At 45.6% G+C, this 22807-nt stretch overlaps 1 protein-coding gene across 2 annotated transcripts in view; it reads left to right on the top strand.

Moving 5' to 3' along the window:
• The window catches only part of RABGAP1 (RAB GTPase activating protein 1), a 119643-nt gene extending 98044 nt beyond the window's left edge, over positions 1–21599 (top strand). For both annotated transcript variants that reach the window (XM_008155269.3, XM_054727494.1), the window contains 9 exons: positions 1037–1078; positions 1327–1455; positions 13067–13159; positions 13534–13644; positions 15227–15331; positions 16144–16227; positions 16709–16780; positions 18490–18687; positions 19922–21599. In XM_008155269.3, coding sequence (XP_008153491.2) covers positions 1037–1078; positions 1327–1455; positions 13067–13159; positions 13534–13644; positions 15227–15331; positions 16144–16227; positions 16709–16780; positions 18490–18687; positions 19922–20044 — 957 coding nt within the window. In that variant the 3' untranslated portion in view covers positions 20045–21599. The remainder of the gene's footprint in view (positions 1–1036; positions 1079–1326; positions 1456–13066; positions 13160–13533; positions 13645–15226; positions 15332–16143; positions 16228–16708; positions 16781–18489; positions 18688–19921) is intronic.
• The last annotated feature ends 1208 nt before the right edge of the window (positions 21600–22807 follow it).

Here is a 22807-nt window from a genome sequence, read left to right on the forward strand (position 1 = left end):
AAAATTTTCAAACTAATTAGCTCAGAAAATCCTTGGGAGAATATTAGTTATGGAAACTGAGGTCCAGAAACTTAAATAGTTTAATTTGATCAGATGTTAGTGCTTCCCCTCATTTGTCCTTTGCCCCCACCCCCCGACTTCCAGATAGTTAGATGAAGGAAGGCAGTTTGGAGGGAGCCTGGAGCAGAGTCGGTCCAGGTTCAGGGAGCCTGGAGCAGAGTCGGTACAGGCTTCAAAGTGATTGCTGTACCTCGATCGGGGCCACACAAAATCAAGTTCCATGGGAATTAGTCTGGCTGGTGGTTGAGTGTTGACCTATGAACCAGGAGGTCACGGTTCAATTCCTGGTCAGAGTACATGCCTGGACTGAGGCAACCAATCAATGATTCTCTGTCATCATTTATGTTTCTCTCTCACCCTCTCCCTTCCTCTCTGGGGGGAAAAGTTATATATATATATAAGTTCCACAGGAATTATTTTCTGATTATAATTTTTGTTGTTAATTCTTACATGAGGATATTTTTCCCATTGATTTTTAGGGAGAGTGGGAAGGAGGGGGGGAGGGAGAGAGAGAGAACATCATGTGAGAGATACATTGACTGGTTGCCTCCTGCACACTCTCCCACCGGGGCCAGGATCAAACCTGCAATTCAGGTATGTGCCCTTGACCGGGAATCAAACCTGTGACCCTTGGGTGTGTAGTCCAACATGCTTTATCCACTGAGCCACACTGGCCAGGGCCTGATCATAATTTTATGAGTCCAATGTTTTGCTTGGGAAGTATAGGAAAGTATTCTTGTTGAATGTGAGAATAGGGCTAGAAAAGCTCTTCTCTCACAAGAATGGGAGACTGGATCTACTTTACGTGGTGTTTCAGCAGTGGCTCTGTAATTTTTATGTTCCAAGGTATTTTCAAGTTGATTCCATTTCTTAATGTTTTACAACTGCTCTAAAATTGTGGGGTATTCTGAAGACAAACGGCTTCATAGTCCAGATGTAAACACTAAAAATGTTCTTTTTGTGTTTTCTCTTTTAGGGAATCAGTGTTATTTTTAATGTTGCCCTTGGATTATTGAAGGTACACATTTATTCATAAGCTGAGTCATCTGTCGTTCTCGGTTCAGCACTTGCAATAGCTTGGGTCTTAGTCTCGTTCTAACAGCCACTGTGCTCGGACGTTGTCCCTGGCAGTGGAGATGAGCACGTGGCTCTGACGGAGCGGAGACCTATCTTCTGGGGCTTAGAAAGCTGCTGGGATTATAAAATGCTTCTTGTGCAGCCTTAAAGCAAAGAACCTTTTCTCCACACAGTTCTCTCTCTTTCTAGACGTCGAAGGATGACTTGCTTTTGACAGACTTTGAAGGTGCCTTGAAGTTCTTCAGGGTCCAGCTTCCTAAGAGGTACCGCTCGGAAGAGAATGCAAAGAGGCTCATGGAATTGGCTTGCAACATGAAGGTAAAATAATTTTTGCATTAATAACATTTATAACACACTAAAATAATGTTTTATTTTCTATTGTATAATTTTCCAAAAAAATTTTTATACACTTTCTCTTTTTTGTTAATCCTCACCCGAGGATATTTTTCCAATGATTTTTAGGGAGAGTGGAAGAGAGAAGGAAAGACAGTGAGAGAAACACATCAATTGGTTGCCTCCTACATGAGTCCTGACCAGGGCCCGGGCCAGAGAGGAGCCTGCAACTAAGGTACGTGCCCTTGACCAGAATCGAACCCGGGACCCTTTGGTCCACAGGCTGACACTCTATTCACTGAGCCAAACCGGCTAGGGCACTTTCTCCTAATTTTGGATAACTCTTCCTTTATTTAACTTACATAATACAACATAGAGAAAATGTCTGGCTAACGTAATTAAGAATAACAACGCTTCCCACATCAAAAATAAAAATAAAATCACAGACAACGTCAAAATGCCAGATGTGCACCATATATCAATTCATCAGTTGTAATGGACATTTTTTGACACTGCATTTCCTTCCCAGTCTAGACTTAAAATGATTCTCCCATAAGATCTCAGATTAGATACTTCTGTTTTCCCCCGGCTTTACATGTAATGTTAGGTAAGTTTAAGGTGTAAGTGTGATGATCTGACATGTGTATATATTTCCAAATGTTTACCACAGTAAGATTAGTGACCACCTTCTTCATCTCACAAAATTACCTTTTTTGTTGTTGTTGTGATGATGAGAACATTAAAGTTCTGCTCATAGCAACTTTCAAGTATACAGCAGTCTTGTTAATATAGCCATCGTGCTCTTTCTTAGATGCCTGGAAAGTGTGTACCCTTTGAGTAACATCTCTCCATTTTTCTCACCCCTCAGCCTTCCAAATATTTTCTTGTGTTATATCCTATGCATTAAATCTTACTGCTTCCCCCAGGCTTTAAACTCTAGGAAAGATATTATCATTCCCATTTTGAAGACAAGCCAAAGCAAAAAGAGCTTATAGCCCTCTATAGTCCTACAGCTAGTTAGTGGCAGAACACAGGTTTTGTGATTTCTATTGTGCTGTCCTTTAACTTTCAGTATTTGTTGTTGTGGTCAGAAATTCCCTAATAAGAAACTAATACATGAAGGAAACCCACTTTGTTTTTCATTTCCAGTGGCATTTATGATTTGTACAAATTCTTAAGGTAAAAAACATAGGGTTTCCTGTATTCACGTTATAATAAAATTTGGTTTTAAAGAAGAACAAGTAATTGAAGGAGTTTAGTTTGGAATTTTCAGCTGGAGGCAAATGGGGGACAGAATAAATAGTTGTGTTCATACTCTTTAGGGTGCATAAAAGTCTGACTCTCTTGTTTACCTTATGTGACTCCAGAGGGTAGAACTGGAACTAGTGTGTCTGGCAGATGTGAGCAAGAAGTTTCTGTCTAGGACAAGAGCATGGACTGGGCATCAGGGAGACCTGAATTCAGAGCTAGTCAGTTATTTAAGAGGCATCTCCTCAACTGGATGGTAATATTGGACTCTGGTTCTGGTTATATGTCAGACTGAGCTAATGCAGGCCAACCTTCCTTAGACACTTGGAGATGCTAAATAAAATAAGGCCCAAGAAATGTTTAAATACCTGAATGAACTTGAAAGAAAAAAGAGAAATGCCCAGGTGCCTGAAGCAAAGCAGCTTTTAGCTAGCGTGTGTGAACTGATAAAAGCGTCCCGTGGAATGTGGAAGCATAGGTAGGTATTTAATGCTCACACAGACACACAATATGACTGGGCCTCCAGCAGGACCTTGGACTTGCTGTTGTGTTTTTGAAAGGACTATCTATTATCCCAAGAAAGAACAGAAATGATAAGGTAAAATGAATGGGGTGTGTAAAAAAAAAAGGAAATAGAACTTCTAGAAATTAAGATAATCATTGACGTTATCATTCAGATTAAAAGGTGACATACTTCACAAGTATTATGGATAACATTTAATGATATTTTACCAGTGCCAAGTACTTTCGTGTGTGAGGATTAACTACAGCATATGTACAGTGACTGATAACTAGTAAGGGTTCAAGACATGGTGGCTGCTACTGTGGTTACTTCCTCTCTGGTTTCGAAGCAGATATGAAACACTTCTCAGGGACTTTTTCATGGATCTTGGGTTTGTGCACAAAGCAGAGAACCAAGTGAGCTCTGAGGTTCTCTGAGTCTCTTTCCACCTCAGCCTGGTTCAGCACACAAGAGGATCTGCCTCTTGTGATTTCTTCCCTCCAAAACCTGCCTCTTTCTCAGTGTCCCATCTCAGTTCGTGGTACCTGGCTAGTTGCTCGGGCCAAAAATCTTAATATCATCCTGGACTTCTATTTCTGTCACACTTCCATCTTCTTAACTCCATATGCAAGCCCTACTATCAGAATGTATCCTAAATCTTGTCACTTCCTGCTCCCTTCATCACTAACACCCTAGTCTAACCATCATCATCACTTCTCTCCTGGAATATTCCAGGAGACTGCTTGGTCTTCCTGTTTCCACACTGGTTTCTTCCCAGGCTTTTCTTGATTCCCATCTCTCTTGCTTACAACTAATGCTTCTAAGAATAAAACTCGAGTTTTAGCCTTGGCCTGCAAGGCCTAGCACCATCTGACCTCTTGGTCATCTCTGATTTCATCTCCTACTACTTTTCCCCCTTACTCTTTCCACTTCAGACACCCTGGCCTCCTTGCTGTTCTTAAACAGGCCAGCACATTCACTCCTCAGCCTCTGCCTGCAATGTTCTCCTCGGTGTCTGTCTGGCTTCACTGTTGCCTCATTCATTCTTGGGCTCCAATATCATGCCATCAGAGAGGCCCTCTCTAATTACAGTGTCTAAAGTAGCAGCTCCCCCAACCCTTATCTCCTGGCCCTACCTTATTTTCCGCTTATCACTGCTTCACATTATCTTGTTTATTTGGTTATTAATTCTCCCTCCACATTAGAATTAAGCCTAGGACAGAGGGGACTTTATCTCTTGCTTGCTTTTGAATCCCCAGCGCAAGAACGGAATCTGCCATATAAATAGCGGTTGAATAAGTGAATAAATGAATATGCTGTTGAGTTTCTACCAAATGGTTTACAAACAAGAGTTAACATGGATTTGGACAAGGCTTAAACGTAGCTTCCAGCGAAGGTTTTACCTTTTGGGTTTTCATTAGCTTGAAACACTTTAATAATAAATGGATTCTTTTTTTCATAGGCCAGATGGGCGGTGTCTAATGTCTTCTTTTTCTTGCCTCTGCTTTCAAGGAGTTCAGGCAGACCAGGCTGCACAGCACACACATTTTGTGCTTAGATATGTAATTCCTTCTGGCCCTGGATGATACCCCTACTTGCAACATGGTTTCAGGGTGAGAAAGATAGTAATTTTTTAAATTGATTCACAGCATGGAAAGCCTTACAGACTCACCAGGACCCTGCTAAAGGTGGGATATGGTATGTACAGTTTAGTTAGTGATGATTAGTTACGCTCTGGCAGCTATACTTGAATACCAGCAAATATTAATGGAAAGTTGAGCCAATTACCGGCAAAGAACCTTAGTCACAGTATAATATGCCATCTCAAAAATAAGAAAATCCTTGCAAGCCCTGCGTGTGTTATGTGGGCTGCATGAGGTTGGGAGCTCCTCAGTCAGCACGGTGTGTGTGTGCAGAGTCCCTCTGGACATGGAAAACGGGGCTCTTGCTATGGGATGGTTTGGAAACTAGCTTTTTAACTTTTTGGTGTACAATTTAGAAATGAAACATTGACTCTGGTTCATTGAAATTCCATTCCATTATATTTTTATTTTTTAAAAATTGTGACTTGGTTTTCAGAGTTGTGCTTCTTGATTGAGATACTTTGTCACATGTGCAGTCCAAGTAACAAAGACCTATTTTTCTTGTCATTGTAACATTTATAATGTTGTAATTTCTGGTATTTGTATAGTTTTTGGAAGTATCTCATTTCTTATGGTACCTAATGAGGTACATAGGGCAAATCAAGTGTGGAAACTGAGGCTTACAGAAGTCAGGTAACTTACCCAAGTGGTACTGGCTGCACACTGACAAGCCCTAGTGCAGTGGTCGGCAAACTGCGGCTCGTGAGCCACATGCGGCTCTTTGGCCCCTTGAGTGTGGCTCGGCTTTAGAACCACTTCTTCAAAATAGACTCGCCCAGGCCGAAAACCGACTTCTGCGCATGGGCCACGAAGTTTCAGTCGCACTGTACATGCGCGCCCGCACGTGGTATTTTGTGGCAGAGCCACACTCGGGGCCAAAGGAGCCGCATGTGGCTCGCGAGCTGTGGTTTGCCGACCACTGCCCTAGTGGAACTCAGGCCTTCAGACTTTGCATTCCCAATGTGCTTTCCGCTCCTTTGCAGAAATACAACAGGAGTTAAGTTTATTGTGGCAATACCCGAAACAGCCACAAGATGGGGGTGTTGTTCAAAAAGGTCTGTATTCCTCCCTGTACCTGTGTGTGTCCCTTTGTGTCTGTCTTTTCTCTCTTTTCTGCTCTTGTACTTCTCCCCTTCTCCTTAGTTTATTATGGGACTAACATTTATTTTTTGAGGAGTTTTTGATCTCCTGCTCTTAATCTATAATTTAACAGCATGTATAAGAACTCAATTAATTGTCCATTGATTTTCTCTTTTTTTATGGGTCAGTGCCCTGAAATAGAAAAATTGTTTTCACTTCTGCTATAAGGTCTAAAAGGAATTTCATTTTTAAGGATTGTTCTAGGAATTCATGAATGGCCCTAGTAGCTCCACAACCCATTCATACTCATAACTGTACTATGTATTATTTAGAGGGGCGTGGGGTGGGAATACAATCACATTTAGATCTTTCAAATTTTTGATTCGAGAATTATGTTAAAGCAATGGTTTGTTTATGTCTATACAGGTATTTTAGAGATTAAGTCAGATATATGAGGCTAGTTTAGAACAAGAAATAGCTGAAAGAGATGGCTCAGTGCGTTTCTTAGATCAGGCTTGAAGACTTGATCCGTTTGTTACAGAATCCTCACTAAGGTGAAATGTAATTTCTGAACCACTGTTTCACTAGAATTTATTTCAAATATAAAGTGATTGTGCTAGACTTCAAACTACCTGTAAGAAAAGATATTATTGCAAAAACCAAATAACAGTATCTCCAAATTGATGCAATCCTAATCACTTGCTATTTGGAGAAACAGAAAACTCTGGCATTTGGGAATCTTTGCCCTTGGGGAATATTTTTATTTATGAGCTAAAAGCCACACTAGTTTGAATTTCATTCTCTGCTCTTATCATTTGTGTAGTTATTGTGTGTTAGGATTAGGGCTTTAAGCTCTATGATTGCAGTGACTTCATCATTTTTTCCTTGGTATGTTCACAGAATCTTCCATAGTGTCTATACATGGTAGACTAATCCTTGCAATGACCACATGAGGTCATTTTTCAAATGTATACATAAAAAATTGAAGAAAACACCCAAAGTGTATAAAGTTCCTAAGTGATGGAATAGGGATTAGATCCTGGGAGTTTGACTTTAAAGTCAATGCTTATTGTCACAGTGCTTTACTGTAAATGAGGGATTGAATGAACAGGACAAACTTTGTCTGTGTCGGTGTTGAAACTCTTATGTGTACACTGTACCTAAGTTCAGTTTTCCCTGTAACTAGACCAGGCTATAGTTTTACTTCTTTGCTTGTTGTAACCTTTTAGAATTGGATTTCATGACGAAACTCCCGAGTGGCTGCTCTTTCTCTGCACTGTACCCTAAGTTTTTCAGTGTCATAAGGGTAGGCAGCGGTCACTCCCTTCTTCTTTTAATAAGTAGGTCTCGCCTGGTGCTTGTCTGTGTTTGGATTCTCTGCTACTAATTTGCTTCTGCATTTTAGAAAAATACTCTGATGGTAGGACCAGAAAGCCTAATTCTATTTAGTGATTTTAGAGGGAGTGGAGTCTGAACTATTTGAACAAATTAAATAAAAAGGCTCAGAGATTAAATAGAATGTTGATTTGTGTCAAGTGGTTTCAAGGGCAGGCCTTGGAGTCGCACGAACCTTGGCTCTCATCCTGGCTCTGCCTGTGCCCTGTGACCCAGGGTAGGTTAACACAGCAGGGTTGGAGAGAGAGCCATAAGATGATGCCTTTAATGTCGCTGCTGATCTTCTGATGATCATATCATCCCTCAACACCAGTGATCTCTTGGCCTGCCCTGTTTTGACCTCCTCTGCCCAGGCATCTCCTTAAGTCAGTTCAAGTCAATAAACATTTATAGATTTTCTTATGGGTCAAGAACTGTACTCAGTACTGAGCGTGCTGCAGAGATGCATAAGAAGTAAGAATCACCCCGGATCACTGATCTGGTGCTGGCATCGTCACTAAGCAGTCACTGTACCTGTCTAGGTCTCGATTCCCCATCAATAAAATGAGGGTGATAATTCCTGCTATAGCCTTTCAGAGAGGTGTTTGGAAGATTAAATAAAATGGTAAGTGTAGAGGTATCTTGTTATCTTGACAGTCGTGTGTGAATCTCAGGTTCTTCTAATTACTGAAAAGCCAAGTTCTTACCCCAAGCATTCAACAAGAGGGAGGTGGGCTTCGTCAGATTTCTTTATTTTAGCTTTGAGGACTTTGGAGTCAGGATCTCCTTAATGTATAAGACCTCTTCCTACACACCCACTCACCCAGACAATATCCTTGAACCCTGCCATGCAGACTACTAACATTCAACCTCCCACCTTTGCTGACTCCCTATGTCTCCAGCCCAGCGAGGGACCTTTGGGAATCCGCTCCTGTTTCCTGTCAGCAGCCCATTTCCTGCTTTTTTGTGTGAAATGGGCTTTGTTTAAATGGCTCTTTCTCTGCAGCACATGTGCAGATGGTAGTTCGGCTTCTGATTCTATTAATAAAAGTAGTAGCTACTGCCAAGTAAAAGACCTCACTCTGTGCGGGGCACTCAGTGAGCTCTTTAAATGTTTTATATCGTGTGATCCTCATAACAATAGTCCTTAAAAGGACTGTGGTGGTTTTCACAGATGAGGAACCTGAAGCCAAGGTAAGGCAGCTTGACCTTAGTCACACAATGAGTCATTAGCAGAGCCAGGACTTGAGTCTTGGTTTGTCCACCTGCAGACTGTACCACCCCCCTCCCATGCAAGTCTGCAGCCACTCCCTTTCTCCGACTCTGGGCCTTGACATCCCTGCCTGTGCCAGAGGCTGGCAGGTGCTACCTTTCCCACGGCACGTAGCCCCTGTTTTAAGAGAGAGCAATATCCGATTCCTGTGAAGAATTCCTGTGAAGATTGATGATGGTCACCAAGGCGAGGGATTTGGGACTAACTCTGTACTTCTACCAAAATGTCAAACTGACATGTTCCAAGTCTCCACTGTCGAATTCAAAGTTTCTTAACTGGGGACTGTGTATGGATGGGCCTCAGGGAGCCTGTGAGCCCTCTGAAATGGTATGTAGAATGTTCTCTTGCTGTGGGTGGGGTGGGGCAGAGTTGCCTTCTGGGCTATTTTATGGGAACATTGCTTTTTATGGGAACCATGGCTCTCAGGACACTTTCAGATCGGTTCTGTTCCTAACAGTGTTAAGAGCCTCTGTACAGATTGCAGTGGGGTGTAACATTGGTTTTTCCTAAATTTAGTACAAACTCAGTCTTGTCCCAGTAAACTATTAGATTTCCCCCCCAAAAAAGAACATTTAAACAAAAAATTTTAAATATCTTTTTTTTTTAACCCTCACCTGAGGATATCCTTTTTTAGTGTTTTTTTTTTTGGGGGGGGGGGGGAAGGAGGGGTGTAGGGGAGAGACATTAATCAGTTGCCTTCCATATGCGCCTTGAGGGGGTCAAACCCACAACCTAGGTATGTGCCCTGACCTGAAATCAAACCTGCAACCTTTTTAGTGTGAGGGACAGTGTTCCAACCAACGGAGCCACCCAGCCAGGGCTCAGCTGTCATCTCTGAGGGCAAACATGCCACTGTGTGTGAGGCTGTGCTTTCCACAGCCTCCTTGGAGAGGCCAGCCAGCAGAGGGGTGACTCCCGGCTCTGGGTGATTCCATTGCTGCCCTACTTCTTGAATTCAATTAAAATGTTATTGGTGTAAGTAAGAGACAGACAAAATGATCCTTTTTAAAGTGGGGACTATGTCTCTGTTCATTAAGTATTTTCATGCTTACTGTGGGCCAGGCATTCAGAATTTTGAAATGAATAAGAGTTCCTGCCCTGTGGAGTTTGCATATTGTGACCTGTATACATCTTTTATCCTAATGCCTACAAAGAACATTGCCCATAGCTGTGCTCAACTGTTGGGTAAATAAATGCCCCTGCTGCATCCTGATTACAGATTTGCAGGATGGCCATTGGCTTTGATTTGTTCAACATCTGATTATTGAGTCCTGATTGTGTTGTAGGCATTAAACGGCACTGGAGATATGGTGGTAAGCAAAGCAGATGAGGCCTGCTTCCTAGTGGGAAGACAGACAATTAAGTAAGCACATAAGTAAATAATTGTGAACTTGTACAGGTACATGAAGGAATTGCCCTGATGTCATGAGAATATTTAAGGAAAGACCTGGCCTGATGGGGGAAGGAGGTGTCAGGGAAGGGTTCCTAATGAAGTGATGTTGGAGCGCTCGTCGAGCGGTGAAGAGGGTGTGGGCCTGTGCCGGCAGAGGGCTCACTTTGTTGGCATTTCCATTCAGAGGAAAGGTTAGATGTAAAGGATGGCGATGTAATTCAGCATTTCTGTGCACACTGCGTGGGCAAGGGGTGAGGGAGGAATGTTCTGACTTGGAGACTGGTACCGAGACTGGCAGGCTGAGAGGTGGGTGCTGGTCTCTCCTGGGCACAGCTTCACGTGGAGGCTGCATTGGCGCTTTTGCTGCTGGTGCCTCTCCATCCCCCATTGCGGTGTCAGGCATCAGTCTTTTTCGTGGGGTCTGCCTCAGAGGCATCTGAACTAGTTGGCTCTGGTGTGCAGCCATCCATGCTCAGAGATGCAGGGTCAGTGCGAGCCTGTTAAAAGCAGTGTTGCTTTTACTTATTTTTGTTTGTAATGGGGTTGGGGGGTAAGAGTTTAAGGGAGGGAGGGAGTGAAAGGGAAACAGAACCAGTGAGGCTGAGCAGTGGGAAGGGAGCCTGAGCCGATGAGGAAGTCTGGGCCACAAGCTCCGCGGAAGACGGAGCTTTGCCTGTGTTAAGTCCTGGTACAGAAGCCCCGAGTAATTATGAGAATTCTTTCTAACATCATGTACTTTGTATACTTAATTATAAAAGTAACTTATGCTCACTGCAGAACACTTGAAAAACATGGGAAATGCATAAAGAAATGCCCATATCCTATCACGAAAATCTAAGAATCAGTGAGATAACCAAATGTAGAGCGTCCAACGTTTATCAGGTGCTCGTTAGACACAAACAGCTGTGACAGTGTTGAGGGAGAATCAGCCCTTTACTCTGAGAAAGAGGCTTTCAGAATTAGGGACAATGAAATGTAGAAGACATTATTTGTAATTAGCCTTTTTAATGTATGTTTATAGGAAAAAATTGTTAATTCTTCCTTGCCCCCGCATGAGAATGAAAAGTTGGAGAATCCTGAAGATTTGTGAGAATGTTTTGTAGGATTTGTCAATTCTTTTTTTTTCTTTTTAATGAAGCACTATCGGCCCTGATTGCCAGCCAGGCCGAGCGACCCCACCCGTGCACAAATTTGTACACTGGGCCTCTCGTATACACTAGAAGATTACCCCGGCATTGGCCTTAAACTGCAGAAGACCTGAGTTTAAAGGTGTCACTCCCCACTTGCAGCCTCACCCCCAAGTGTTTAATGGACATTTCTATAGCCTGCAGCCAGGTGTAGTGCTGTGTGCTTGGTGGCCTCCCCTTAGGCGGCAGCCAGACTCTAGGATCAGCTCTGGTTGAAGCAGACATACCCACATCCCGACGAGAGTTGGTGGGAGGGGAACACCAGGCAGCACGAGTGAGGTGGGACAGAGAAGTGGAGGCACTGCAAACTTGGGCCTGTCCCATCCCCTTGTAGGTCTCAGTTTCTTCATCTATAAAATGAGAAAAGTTGGACTAGACAAGCTCAGAGTTTCCTCGTTACCTGGAACTGGCAGCTAAAATTTGTGAGGCAGCATGGTGCTGATTCTTGAAGCTTTGGGAAGGGATGAGCGTTAGCTTGTAATCATTCCTTAAGTTGCATATACCTGTTCTATCACTTTTCTATTTTTTATATTTTATAATTCTTTTTAAAAATATATATTTTATTGATTTTTTACAGAGAGGAAGGGAGAGGGATAGAGAGTTAGAAACATCGATGAGAGAGAAACATCGATCAGCTGCCTCCTGCACACCTCCCCACTGGGGATGTGCACGCAACCAAGGTACATGCCCTTGACTGGAATCGAACCTGGGACCTTTCAGTCTGCAGGCCGACGCTCTATCCACTGAGCCAAACCAGTTAGGGCTATATTTTATAATTCTGAAAAATATAATTTTAAAAACAAAGAGAATGGGTTAGTGGTTTAAAGGAAGGAATAAAACAAAAGACTAAGGGTTGTATCTTGAGGAAGCCTTGGTTATGGTCCAGGTTGAGGAAAGAAAAGGGCTAACCAGTAAAAGGGAGAAACAACCTGTTCGGTAGAAGGAGAGCTAAGAGAGAATGGGAGAAAGGATTTCCTCGAGAGGAGAGGAGTGGGTTGGTCATGGTAAAGCATGAAAGTCAAGGGATTTGAAGTCTAGTTGGGAAGAGAGAGAACCCACTTGATGGAGTGAAAAAGAAACCACTCTGTGACCTTCAAAAGGATATTTTCTAAAGAGTAGTCAGAGCAGGAGCTTGACTTAGATTAAAGAGAGGCCCTGAAGCAGTGGAAGTGACAGGTATAGACCTGTGGTTGGCAGTGGTTGTTGGTAAGAAAAAGCTTGAGAGAAAGAGGACAGTAGTTTGATGGGACAGAAGAGCAGCCAAGTAGAGTGGTCAGCAGAGCTGTGTGTTGAAGGACAGAGAATTGTGCCTGCTTGATGGCAGCACAGGAGCTAGTGGAGAGGAAAGTTGATAGGTGGTAGGACAGCAAGGTGGCTGTAGCTGGACCTCAGGTGGAGTCGAGCTGCCTGGGTTCAAATCCCAGATCTGCCAGCCCCTCACTGAGTGACCTTGATCAAGGTACGTAACCTCCTTATACCTCAGTTAAGTTGTGTATAAAATGAGAAGGAGGAGGATAAAGACTACTGTACATGAGGGCAGAGATTTGAAGCCTCTTGCAGCCATGCTGGTAGGTGCTAGATAAGATGGGGATGGCGATGGGGATGATGATAGGGACAGCGGGACCCAGGCCTCAGATAGGAAGAGCTCTCTGTAGGTGGTCCTTCTAACACTGTTAGGAAAAACTGTGAGCCAGTTATCCCCAACAGAACCCTGGACACAGTAGCCACTGAGTGAGAATTCTGGGTCCTGGACAGTGCCCCATTCTGATGATTTCCCTCCGAAATTAGGAAACAACATTTCCATAGTGACTGGGGACAGTCCTGTCCTTGGTGAAGTCCCTGAAGCGCCCACCACTTTCTGATACTTTTTAATTCATGCTGTGGTTTGTCCTACAGATTAGTCAGAAGAAGTTGAAAAAATATGAAAAGGAATATCACACCATGAGGGAACAGCAGGCCCAACAGGAAGACCCCATCGAACGATTTGAGGTTCGCCTTTCATTTCATACAATTGTGCCTGTAACAGCCTTGTTGCGTTCCTTTTAAAATTCAGTTCCACTGTTTCTAGATTCACGTTTCAGTTTGAGTTTGCAAATAAGAAAACCAAGTTTGTTTTGCTTCAAACCAGTGGCCTAGTTTGTTCCAGTTCGGTGGCATGTTGGCACCGTGAATAAGACATAGCTCCTTGACAAGGTCACTTAGCAGTTAAGTGTTTCTGAAATCATTGATTGGTAGCTCATGAGGACCAGCTACATCTCCCACAATTTCCATAGGACTCAGGGAGTTTTGAGGGTTAGCCCTGAGAAACTGTCATTTTCCTCTGATTTTTATGTGTCTGTAACTGGTTTCTTTTAACCTTTCAGCGGGAGAATAGGCGTCTACAAGAAGCGAACATGAGGTTGGAACAGGAAAATGATGACTTAGCCCACGAGCTGGTGACCAGCAAGATTGCGCTGCGCAAGGACCTGGATAACGTGAGTCTGACTTGGCTGCAGGGAGAGATTGTGTTCAACACTGACTTCTCCTTAATCACGTGAAATTACTGTGTTTGTTGTTGTAGTTAGTTGCCCTCCTCTGAGGGTACAGGCTCTTTTCCGCATTCCTGCCCTCTCCTCCTGTGGGGTTAGTGATGGGCTCAGGAAGCCTTCCTTAAGTCCTTGAGCTTCTTCCCAAACATCCTTTTGATTGAGAGACTTCTGGCTCATTCTCATGCTGTCACAGTTGGCAGTAGCATATAATCACTACGGTTTTCTTAACCTCCCCCTAAAACAAGAAGAGACTTTGTTTTCTTGCATATTCTGTGCCTGTTGACTAAGCACTGCCAAGTATAATAAAGCCCGGTGCCCAGGATGCTTGATTTCATCAGTAATTTCTGTTGGCAGATACGCCATCTTTCTTTGCTTCTCCCAATCTTGAGTTTGAGGTGATGGCTTTCCTGGTGGGCATTTGTCCATTCTCTCTACCACAAGCTTCCCTTAAAAGAAGTGTGGTCTCTCATTCAGGGTTAGGTCAGGTTGCAAGCTTTTTCTGTAAAGGGATAGATAGTAAATATTGTAGCTTTTGTGGGCCACGTGGTCTCTGTCACGACTCTTTAGCTTTACCCCTGTTGCAGAACTAGCCACATGGATAGTAAGTAAACAGATGGGCATGGCTGTTTGCTTATGATAAAACCAGGTTGTAAGAACCAGCAGGTTCGGTGCAGAGGCCATCGTTTACCAGCTCCCGACTCAGGTTTCCCTGTCAGGCTCCTCAGATTCCTTTTCTGCTCATAGTTTCCTGCTGTTCTGGAAAGAGGCTCAGGCTGCTGAGCGTTGACAGGGGACTTACATGATACAGTGCCCCAGAGTGTCTGTGACCCGGGAGGCCCTTGCTCCACCGAACGTGAGCGGAAACGTGGTGCACTGCTGTTTCCTTACCGCCCTCTGCGGCTGCCGCCGTTCATTCCTCAGTGTCCTGGGGACTCACATCATTTCCACTTGGGCCCACAGCTCTGCCTCCAGACCTTTGCATGCTTTAGGAGAAAACGGGTGGAGGATCGCCATTTCAGGAATAAAAACAGTAAAGGGGTGGCTTCCTTTCTCAGGTGACAAGGAGACCAAAATGTGGAACTTGTTTGATGAAGCAGAGGAAATACTCAGAGTTTAGAGGAAGAAAACCAGAATTTATTATAGCTTTTAATGATTATAACAGCTACTGTTTATTGAGTGTTTACTATGTGCTAGGCACTGTGCTTAGTTAGTCCTTTCCACACTTCATCCCTCAGATGAAGATCCTGAGGCTCAGACAGGCTTTCTGTGGCTTTGCCAGTGGCACATGGTCAGGGAGCGATGGGATGCAGCCTAGGCTGCCGGAGGCCAAAGGCTGTGCTGACCGGTGCCTCTCCCGACCTCAGAGCCAGCACTCGGGCACGAGCCTCTTCTCCGTGCGACCGTGGGCGTATCATTTCCCCGTCCCCATCACAGTTCCCCTTCATCTTAAAATGGGATTGTGCTGGATGATGCAAACCCCTCCAGTTCTCAGTTCTTGTTCACTAACAGCATCTCTTAAATGTGTCAGGCTGAGGAAAAGGCAGATGCACTGAATAAGGAGCTGCTTATGACCAAACAGAAGTTGATTGATGCAGAAGAAGAGAAAAGACGGCTGGAAGAGGAGTCTGCTCAGGTCAGGGAGCTTCGCCCGCCCGTAGCCTTCTGTGTCCTGCAGACGATGGTGGGAGTGTGGCTGGAGGCTTCCTGTTGGCACTGGAGAAGCTGGGACAGCTGGCTTCAGTTTCCGCGAGCCTTTTTTATTTACTGTGTCAAGTGTAATGGTTCTGACTAATTAAAGCACAGTGAGGCCGTGGGGCAAAGCCCATCCTTCGTTGGGGAAAGAGAAATCCCTGTGTGTCCGCATCTGAGTGACAAAGAATAGAATTAGCATCTCTGCAGAAGGAAAGCGACACCCTAACATGTCTGGCTCCTCTACCTGTCCACTGACATGCCCTCCGAGAGCAAACTGGAAGGCTTGTCCGCAGCCAGCTCTGCAGTCCCTGGGCACAGACCTGCAGCCATAGGAAGAGCTTAGGGTGCTGGGTGCCCTGGGGCCAGTCCCCGTCCCCTTCCCCCCAGTTTTCCATAAAGGTAACTCCTGGTGTCAGAGCTGCCTGAGGTACGAGGTGACAGCACTTTACACAGACGAGAGGTCAGTTACTGAGGCGGCCGCGGTGCTCCATCAGCTCGGTCTCTGCTCTGTGTTGTCTGCTCAGGCCCACAGGCCAGGTTGCTCTCAGGCAGAAGCTTCAGCAGACCCCAGAGTTGGGGTGGGTATTTTGGGGCATTTTGACTGTTCCCGCCCTCTCCTGGCATCAAGAAAACAGGGTTAGGGATGCCAAGAGGGAAAGGGAGGGAGGGAGAGCCCTTCAGAGTCAGGTAGGCATTTAGTGGGCATTTATATTTCCCTTAAAATACTCAGGTCTGCCTTTTTAATGTACGCAGCTAAAAGAAATGTGTCGGCGGGAACTCGACAAAGCAGAATCTGAGATTAAAAAGAACAGTTCTATCATCGGCGACTACAAGCAGGTGGGTCCTCGCACCAGGGGATTGGGCTGTGTCCCCAGGCAACCTGCTTGTCCTGAGGGAATGTGCCCCTCCTCACCCAAGAGCTTCCAGCTCTGACCAGTCACTTCACGCCCAGCCAACTGAGGAGTAAGGGGAAGAGTTTCGATCTCAGTCATGTGGGTAGAGCACCAGGCAGAGTGAGTGCCCAGCATGCACGAAGGCACTTAGTCAGTGAAGCCACCCTGTGTTCCTGGGCGTATTTCAGGTACAGGTTGCGCCTTATGTGCATGTGTGGTTACAAGGTGCAGAAACGGTGGCCATCGAGTGTGGTGCTAATAGGGTCTTGCAAGTCCCAGGCTGATGGATGCAGAGGCGGTGTGGCCAGAGGATCTGCTGCTTAGCGTGGTCCAGCTGCCACCACAGACTTCGTCCCCAGCCCAAAGTGTGCAGCTGATGGCATTGCTCAAGAGATTTTCATTTGATATTATGTCTGTTTCTTTAGATTTGTTCTCAGTTGAGTGAAAGATTGGAGAAGCAGCAGACAGCTAATAAAGTGGAAATTGAGAAAATTCGGGTAAGTCTCCCTTTATCAAAGAAATTTTATAGCACCTCGCCCAGTTTATGGCTGTGACCAGCACTGCAGATTTTGGGTAAGGGGTGTGCTTTGATTTCAGAGGTGAGAGAAGCTGACAAATACACAGCCTCACTCAGTAATTTACAGCTGATACTGTGCTTGTGTCCTCTGGAGGGGAATACAGATGAGACCCAAAGAGCTCTGGCTTTCGATCTCAAAATCCAAGGTCCTTGTCCTTATAAATGTGTACAACATCTCCTCCGGGGAGTTTGTAAACAAAACAGGTGGCTCTAGGTTCCGGGTGCTGCCGCGTGGGCAGTGCATGCTGTGCAGCACTGGGGCCTGGAGGCCAGGACTGCGGTGTGACTTGTCCCTCCCACCTGCATGGACACTCCCCTCCCAGCCCACTTCCTTCTGCTGTCACAACGATCCACATGCCACAGTGACGACTGGACTTTTTAAAGTACACTTGTTGCCAATTTGGGAGCTTTTGTAACGATGCTTTCTTTCTTTAAGCTGTGCCTGTATAAGAAAACTTAGCAAATTTTACTAAGATGAGTCATTTACTGAAAGATGCTTTCCTCACATACTTACGCTTCAGTGGAGAGGAAAATGGAGAGTTCTGTGCTCATGACCATGTTTGCTTAGAACATTCTACCTGGAGCAAGATGATGCCCAGCCCCCACCAGGAGTGTTTAATCAGCACTAGCTATTTTTTAAATATAATTTGTTGTCTGATTCCAGAACTAATAGAACTCATTGCAGAAAATTTGGAAGAGTATATAAGGAAAAAAACACCTCTTACAATTTATTTAAATGTATTTTTATTGATTTCAGAGAGAAAGGGAGAGGGAGAAAGAGAGAGAAACATCAGTGATGAAAGGGAATCATTGAACAGCTGCCTCCTGCATGCCTTATACTGGGGATTGAGCCCGCAACCCAGGCATGTGCCTCAACTGGGAATTGAACCATGACCTCCTGGTTCATTGGTCAACGCTCAGGCACTGAGCCACAACGGCTGGTCACCCCTTACAATCTTGTTATCCACAGATAACATTACCATTGTGCACACTTGGGTGTATATGCTTTCAGTCTTTGTTCTGTTTAATATACACAATTTCATTCATTCTAAGATATGCATGGTTTCACATTCACATCTCTGAAATTGGGGCAGGTTTTGGTTTAGTTGGCAGAGTATTTTCTTAGAAGAACATAAAATGACGTTTCTTACAGTCAGTGGCATCTTATTTTTATGAACTATTGTATATATTTTAACCATACTATATATACATTTTTTGTGTACCATTTTACCATGTTATGAAAAATTCCTCAGAAACTTAGAGGTTGCACACTTCCTATATAAATACAGCCCAGTGTATTGAATTTCTCCCAGGTGTTGGGAAGCTTATCTCTCATTCTGCAGTGAAAAATCCTTGTACATAAATCGTATCTAGTCACTGCTGCTTCATGTTTAGCCAAGTTCTTAGTTATGATGACTGACTGGATCACGACATCAGACTGTTTTCACTGCTTTCCGTGTCTAGGGCCAGGTGGTTTTCCCCTCGGCTGTCTCCTGGTTACAGAGGGCAGATTTTCAGAAGCTGTGGTGCCTACTGAGAAGCCACCTCTTGGCTCCAGGAGGGCGATGCTCACACCTTCTAAACGACCAGTTCTCTTCTTGTCTCTTTACATCTGACATTCAATTTTAGCAAAAAGTAGATGACTGTGAGCGCTGCCGAGAGTTTTTCAACAAAGAAGGGCGCATAAAGGGCGTCAGCGCAGCTAAGGAAGTTTTAGATGAGGACACAGATGAGGAGAAGGAGACGCTCAAGAACCAGCTGCGAGAGATGGAACTGGAGCTGGCCCAGACCAAGCTGCAGCTGGTGGAGGCCGAGTGTAAGATACAGGTAACAGCCACCTCTGCTCCCCCCCCCCACCCCCCCGCCCGGACCAAAGCGCTGCCTCTTCTCTTGCTGCCATGAGACCCGGACTAGCCAGAGGGGTCCTGGTGTGGGAAACGCCAGCATGACCTTTATGGGTTGGGGTTCTTTTCTCTTGTCAACTTTGACTATGATGCTCACGGGAAGAAGCCCATTACGTGTTATTTACCAGTGGATGTTTACTTGGCCTGTTCTAAGCATTGACCTTTTTCATAATAATTATCAAGCTTGGGGGCTTCTTGGTGGAGCAGAGAATATGTCCTTTCAAGTCACAGCTGTACTATCAGAGTCTTCGACCTTGAGTTAGTAACCACCTACATTCGTCTCATCTGCAAGTGGAGATGAGTGAGGACAAGGAGATAATGCACAGAAAGGGTTTACACAGTGTGTGCGGGCTTTATAAATGCCGGCTCTTATGTCCCAGCTCCCATCACGTAGCTAGCTTTGTGCCTTCGGACATGTTACCTAATTGATCTGACCTCCATTCCTGGTGAAGGAAGTGGGGCTGAGCTTGGTCATCTTTATACTGTCTGGCTAGTTCTGTCAGCACCAGTGCTAAGCACAAGGAGCCAAGCTTAGACTGGGCCTCCCGCATCGCGCACATTCACTGGGTACCTGCTCTTTGCCAGGCCCTGTTCTCGGTGCTGGGGTGGCCAAGCTAAGACATGGCTCATAGGACTGTCCAGGGCAGGCAATCAGTGTCTGAGCTGTGGTCACAGAATTGGACAGGCTGCAGCTGAAGAGAAAGATCAGGCACAGGGAGGGAGCAGCAGAGGGAGGCGTGGGCTTGCCCAGTAAGGAGCCCCAGGAGGTGTAGGGGTGGATGTGGGTGCTGATCTGAAACAGCCCGTGTGTTGGCCCAGACCGACGTCTCCAGTGCCTTGCTCGGGAGGGTAGACTTGAAGGTTCTTCCTGGAAGTCCATGATGCAGTCTTACCTGGGCATGAGCTCTGTGTGCCTGGTGTGCAGTGGTGAACAGGGAAGTGTTTGTTTAGGAGGCAGCGTTAATAAACTAGGCAAGAAACAAGGAGGGCTTAACAGCTTTGGGCATTCCAGATCTTTCCATGCCAGTTTGAGACGGGGGGAATTTCCAGAGGCCTCTCAAAAGTAAATAGACTGAATTCCTGCCTGGCTCAGCTCTTGGGGAGGCAGCTGTGTCTTTGGCACTGGAGCCAGCATCCTCATGCGGTCTTCCTTGCAGGACTTGGAGCACCATTTGGGCCTTGCCCTAAATGAGGTACAAGCAGCCAAGAAGACGTGGTTTAACCGAACACTGAGCTCCATAAAGACAGCAACTGGCGTTCAAGGGAAAGAGACTTGCTGAGAGCAGCCGCGGCCTCCAGACACCGTCAGGAAACACGACACCTTTTGTTGCCTTCTTTGGCCAGATGTGTGATTCTGTGACATGTCCCAGGACCAGATGTACCTAAGTCAGATTCCTAGAAGCGTATTGGTAGGTCATTGGACCAGAGCTCCTGAAGCAGGCAGCCTCTGGGGTCGGGCTCTCCTAACTACTGACACTAACAGGCCTGCCAGCCCAGCGGCTGCTCCGGACGCTCTAGAAAATCACTCCTGAGGCGACCTCCCAGGCTCACCCAGCCCACAGGCTGAGGTGACATTATCAGAGTTGGGGGAATCCTTTCAGGCTGTTGGTTTTTTTCTAAATCTTTCATTTTTTTTAATACACGTTATACAGACTGTGGCTGGGTGGGGTGGGGCAGAGGATCAGGAACTCCAGTAATTCTTACCGGCGTCAGTGCCAGCAGAGGGTCCCTGGGTAACGGAGAAGCACTTTGTTTTGAAGAGGAGGGTTTCCTGTGTGCAGTGGCAGCAGTCTAGTTTTGTTAAACTGATGATGCACAGGTTTTGGTTTGGCATTTTTCACGTTTCAGATCAATTCTATGCAACTCTCATGGTTCCTGTTGTTTTTTAGTGTTAGCTGCCAAAATGACTTCACAGGGCTGGGGTGGGTGACCATGAGACTGGATTAATCATAATGTGGACAAATCCTATTTTCCTCAATGTGTCATGTGTGTATATGTATATATATATAAAAATACCTTTTCCCAATGCCCCCGAATGACAGTGTTTAAATCCCAGACTAGGACTGATCTGCACAACTTAATTATGTGGTTATGTGGGCACTTAATTTCACTCAAGGTCTGTTGGGTTCTGCTCTCCTCCCTGCTGTTCTGAGTTGTGACAAGCTCCCTCACTTTGAGATTCCAGGTGTTTTGCACAACAGATCGTGTGAGGAGGACACTGAGGCTCTGTGTGTGTCTGTGTGAATAAATGTACGTGTGGGACACCCAGGCCCCATCCTGCTGGCCCGTGTCTCTCTCTGCTGCATTCCCCCTGGAGTGTGGTTGGGTGCAAACCTCGCTGTTTAAATGGGCTGCAAGTTCTCGCTTCAAAACTATGGTATGGAGGTTTTAGCACCTTTTTTAAAAAACAAAACAGACTTTAACTTATATAGTGATGTGCCGACAGGCTGTCTTGCAGATGGTTCGTCGTCGTCTCTGCGTGGTTGGAGGTAGCTGGTTACGAGAGGCGCTGGTTTGTATGTAGACACTTGGGTTGTTTTGTATTTTTCCCCGTTGGCTGTACTGACACTTGCTGAGGTCATCTGTGTTAACGAGGAGGTAACAAGTGGCAACCCCTCCTCCCCACACCATCCCCCCACCACTCTGTGTCTTTCTTGTTCAGTTACCAAAACAGCTGTAAGCCTGTCTAAATCTAGGTGTGTGGACATTGTGTTAGGGTAGTCTTAGTGTGTTAACTTTATGAATTGAAATATAAACCAGTAAAATTGTATTACTATTTCTTCTGTTGGTTTTATTTTAACAGCATATTCATTAAATATTTTGGTACAAACAGCATTGCTTTGTAAAAACCACTTTTATCATGTGCAGCATCCCCCAATTCCCCACCGTCAGAGAAGTCAAATACAGTGTGTGAGCCTCAGCCAGCTCCATTCAGACCCTTTGTAAGCAGCTGAGGTGCCAGGCCCATGGGGTGAGAAGACACGGAGGGGCTCCTTCTTCTGGGAGGCTGGTGCCTGTGGCCTTCATGGTGAGCATTGCCCCTCTGAGAAATAGGCGAGGCACTGTGTGTGTGCTTGAGGGTTAGGGAAATCACAGGGTGTAATTAAGCCATAAAAGACAAAAGCACCTCACAGGCTGAGATGGAAGAGTGAATTCCCACACCGAATGGGAATGTGCTGGAGAGATCGCTGAAGAGCAGAAAGGTAGGCAGATGACCTGGACTCCAGGTCTGCTCTGCTGAAACTCAGAAGTGGTGGTGTGGACAGAGCCAGCTTGAAAAAGTTGCTTTCTATTCACTGAGAGCCGCCCACACCAGGGAGTGAGGCTCCCAGACCCTGCCGTCCTTACCACCCCACCCCTTCTCTGCAGCAGGAAGAAGAACAGTGCTCCCCTCTCTGCGTCGCCTGCCTGCCCTCCAGGACCTCAGCTACACCCAGGCTTTGGAGGAAGTGGGTTGAGATGCAGGCCACAAAGAAGGGAAGGTGGTGAGTGAGCCCCCCTGAAGCTGGGCACATGGCAGGGCCTCCAGAGCATAGTGGTTTCCCTTTGCCTCTCACAGGCTGGCGGGTGTATTTCTGACATCCACACTCCTGGCCTCCCTGGGCAAGAGTCCAGGACAGCCTTTCCTAGGCTTTTCCGCTCCCAAGGGTCTCAGTGACCAGGAATTGGATTCAGTAGCAATCCTCACCTCTGCAGCTGTGCCCTGGCCCAGACAAAGGAGTCCAAACACCAGTCTGCCTCGGCACACGGGCCTAACGTGCTTCCGGGGAGGTCCCCTAGTTACTTGAATACTAGATGCTGGAGCAGGTATACGGGATCCTGTAAGAACAGGGAGGGTGTATGCATTGGCAAGGAGAGTTTCCTGCAGTGACAGCGAGGGGAAGTGCTGGACTCTGGAGCGGGAAGACAGTGTTTTTAGCACTGTGGTCTGATGAAGGCAGCATGATGGGAGGTGAGGCTGGGCCAGCAGGTAGGTCCAGCCTGGTGTTAGAAGGATAATTACTGGAGAGTTTTAAGCCAACTTCCTTTAAAAACCTTTGGTA

The sequence above is a fragment of the Eptesicus fuscus genome, chromosome 15 (assembly GCF_027574615.1).
Source record: "Eptesicus fuscus isolate TK198812 chromosome 15, DD_ASM_mEF_20220401, whole genome shotgun sequence".
NCBI classification, from domain to species: Eukaryota; Metazoa; Chordata; class Mammalia; order Chiroptera; family Vespertilionidae; genus Eptesicus; species Eptesicus fuscus.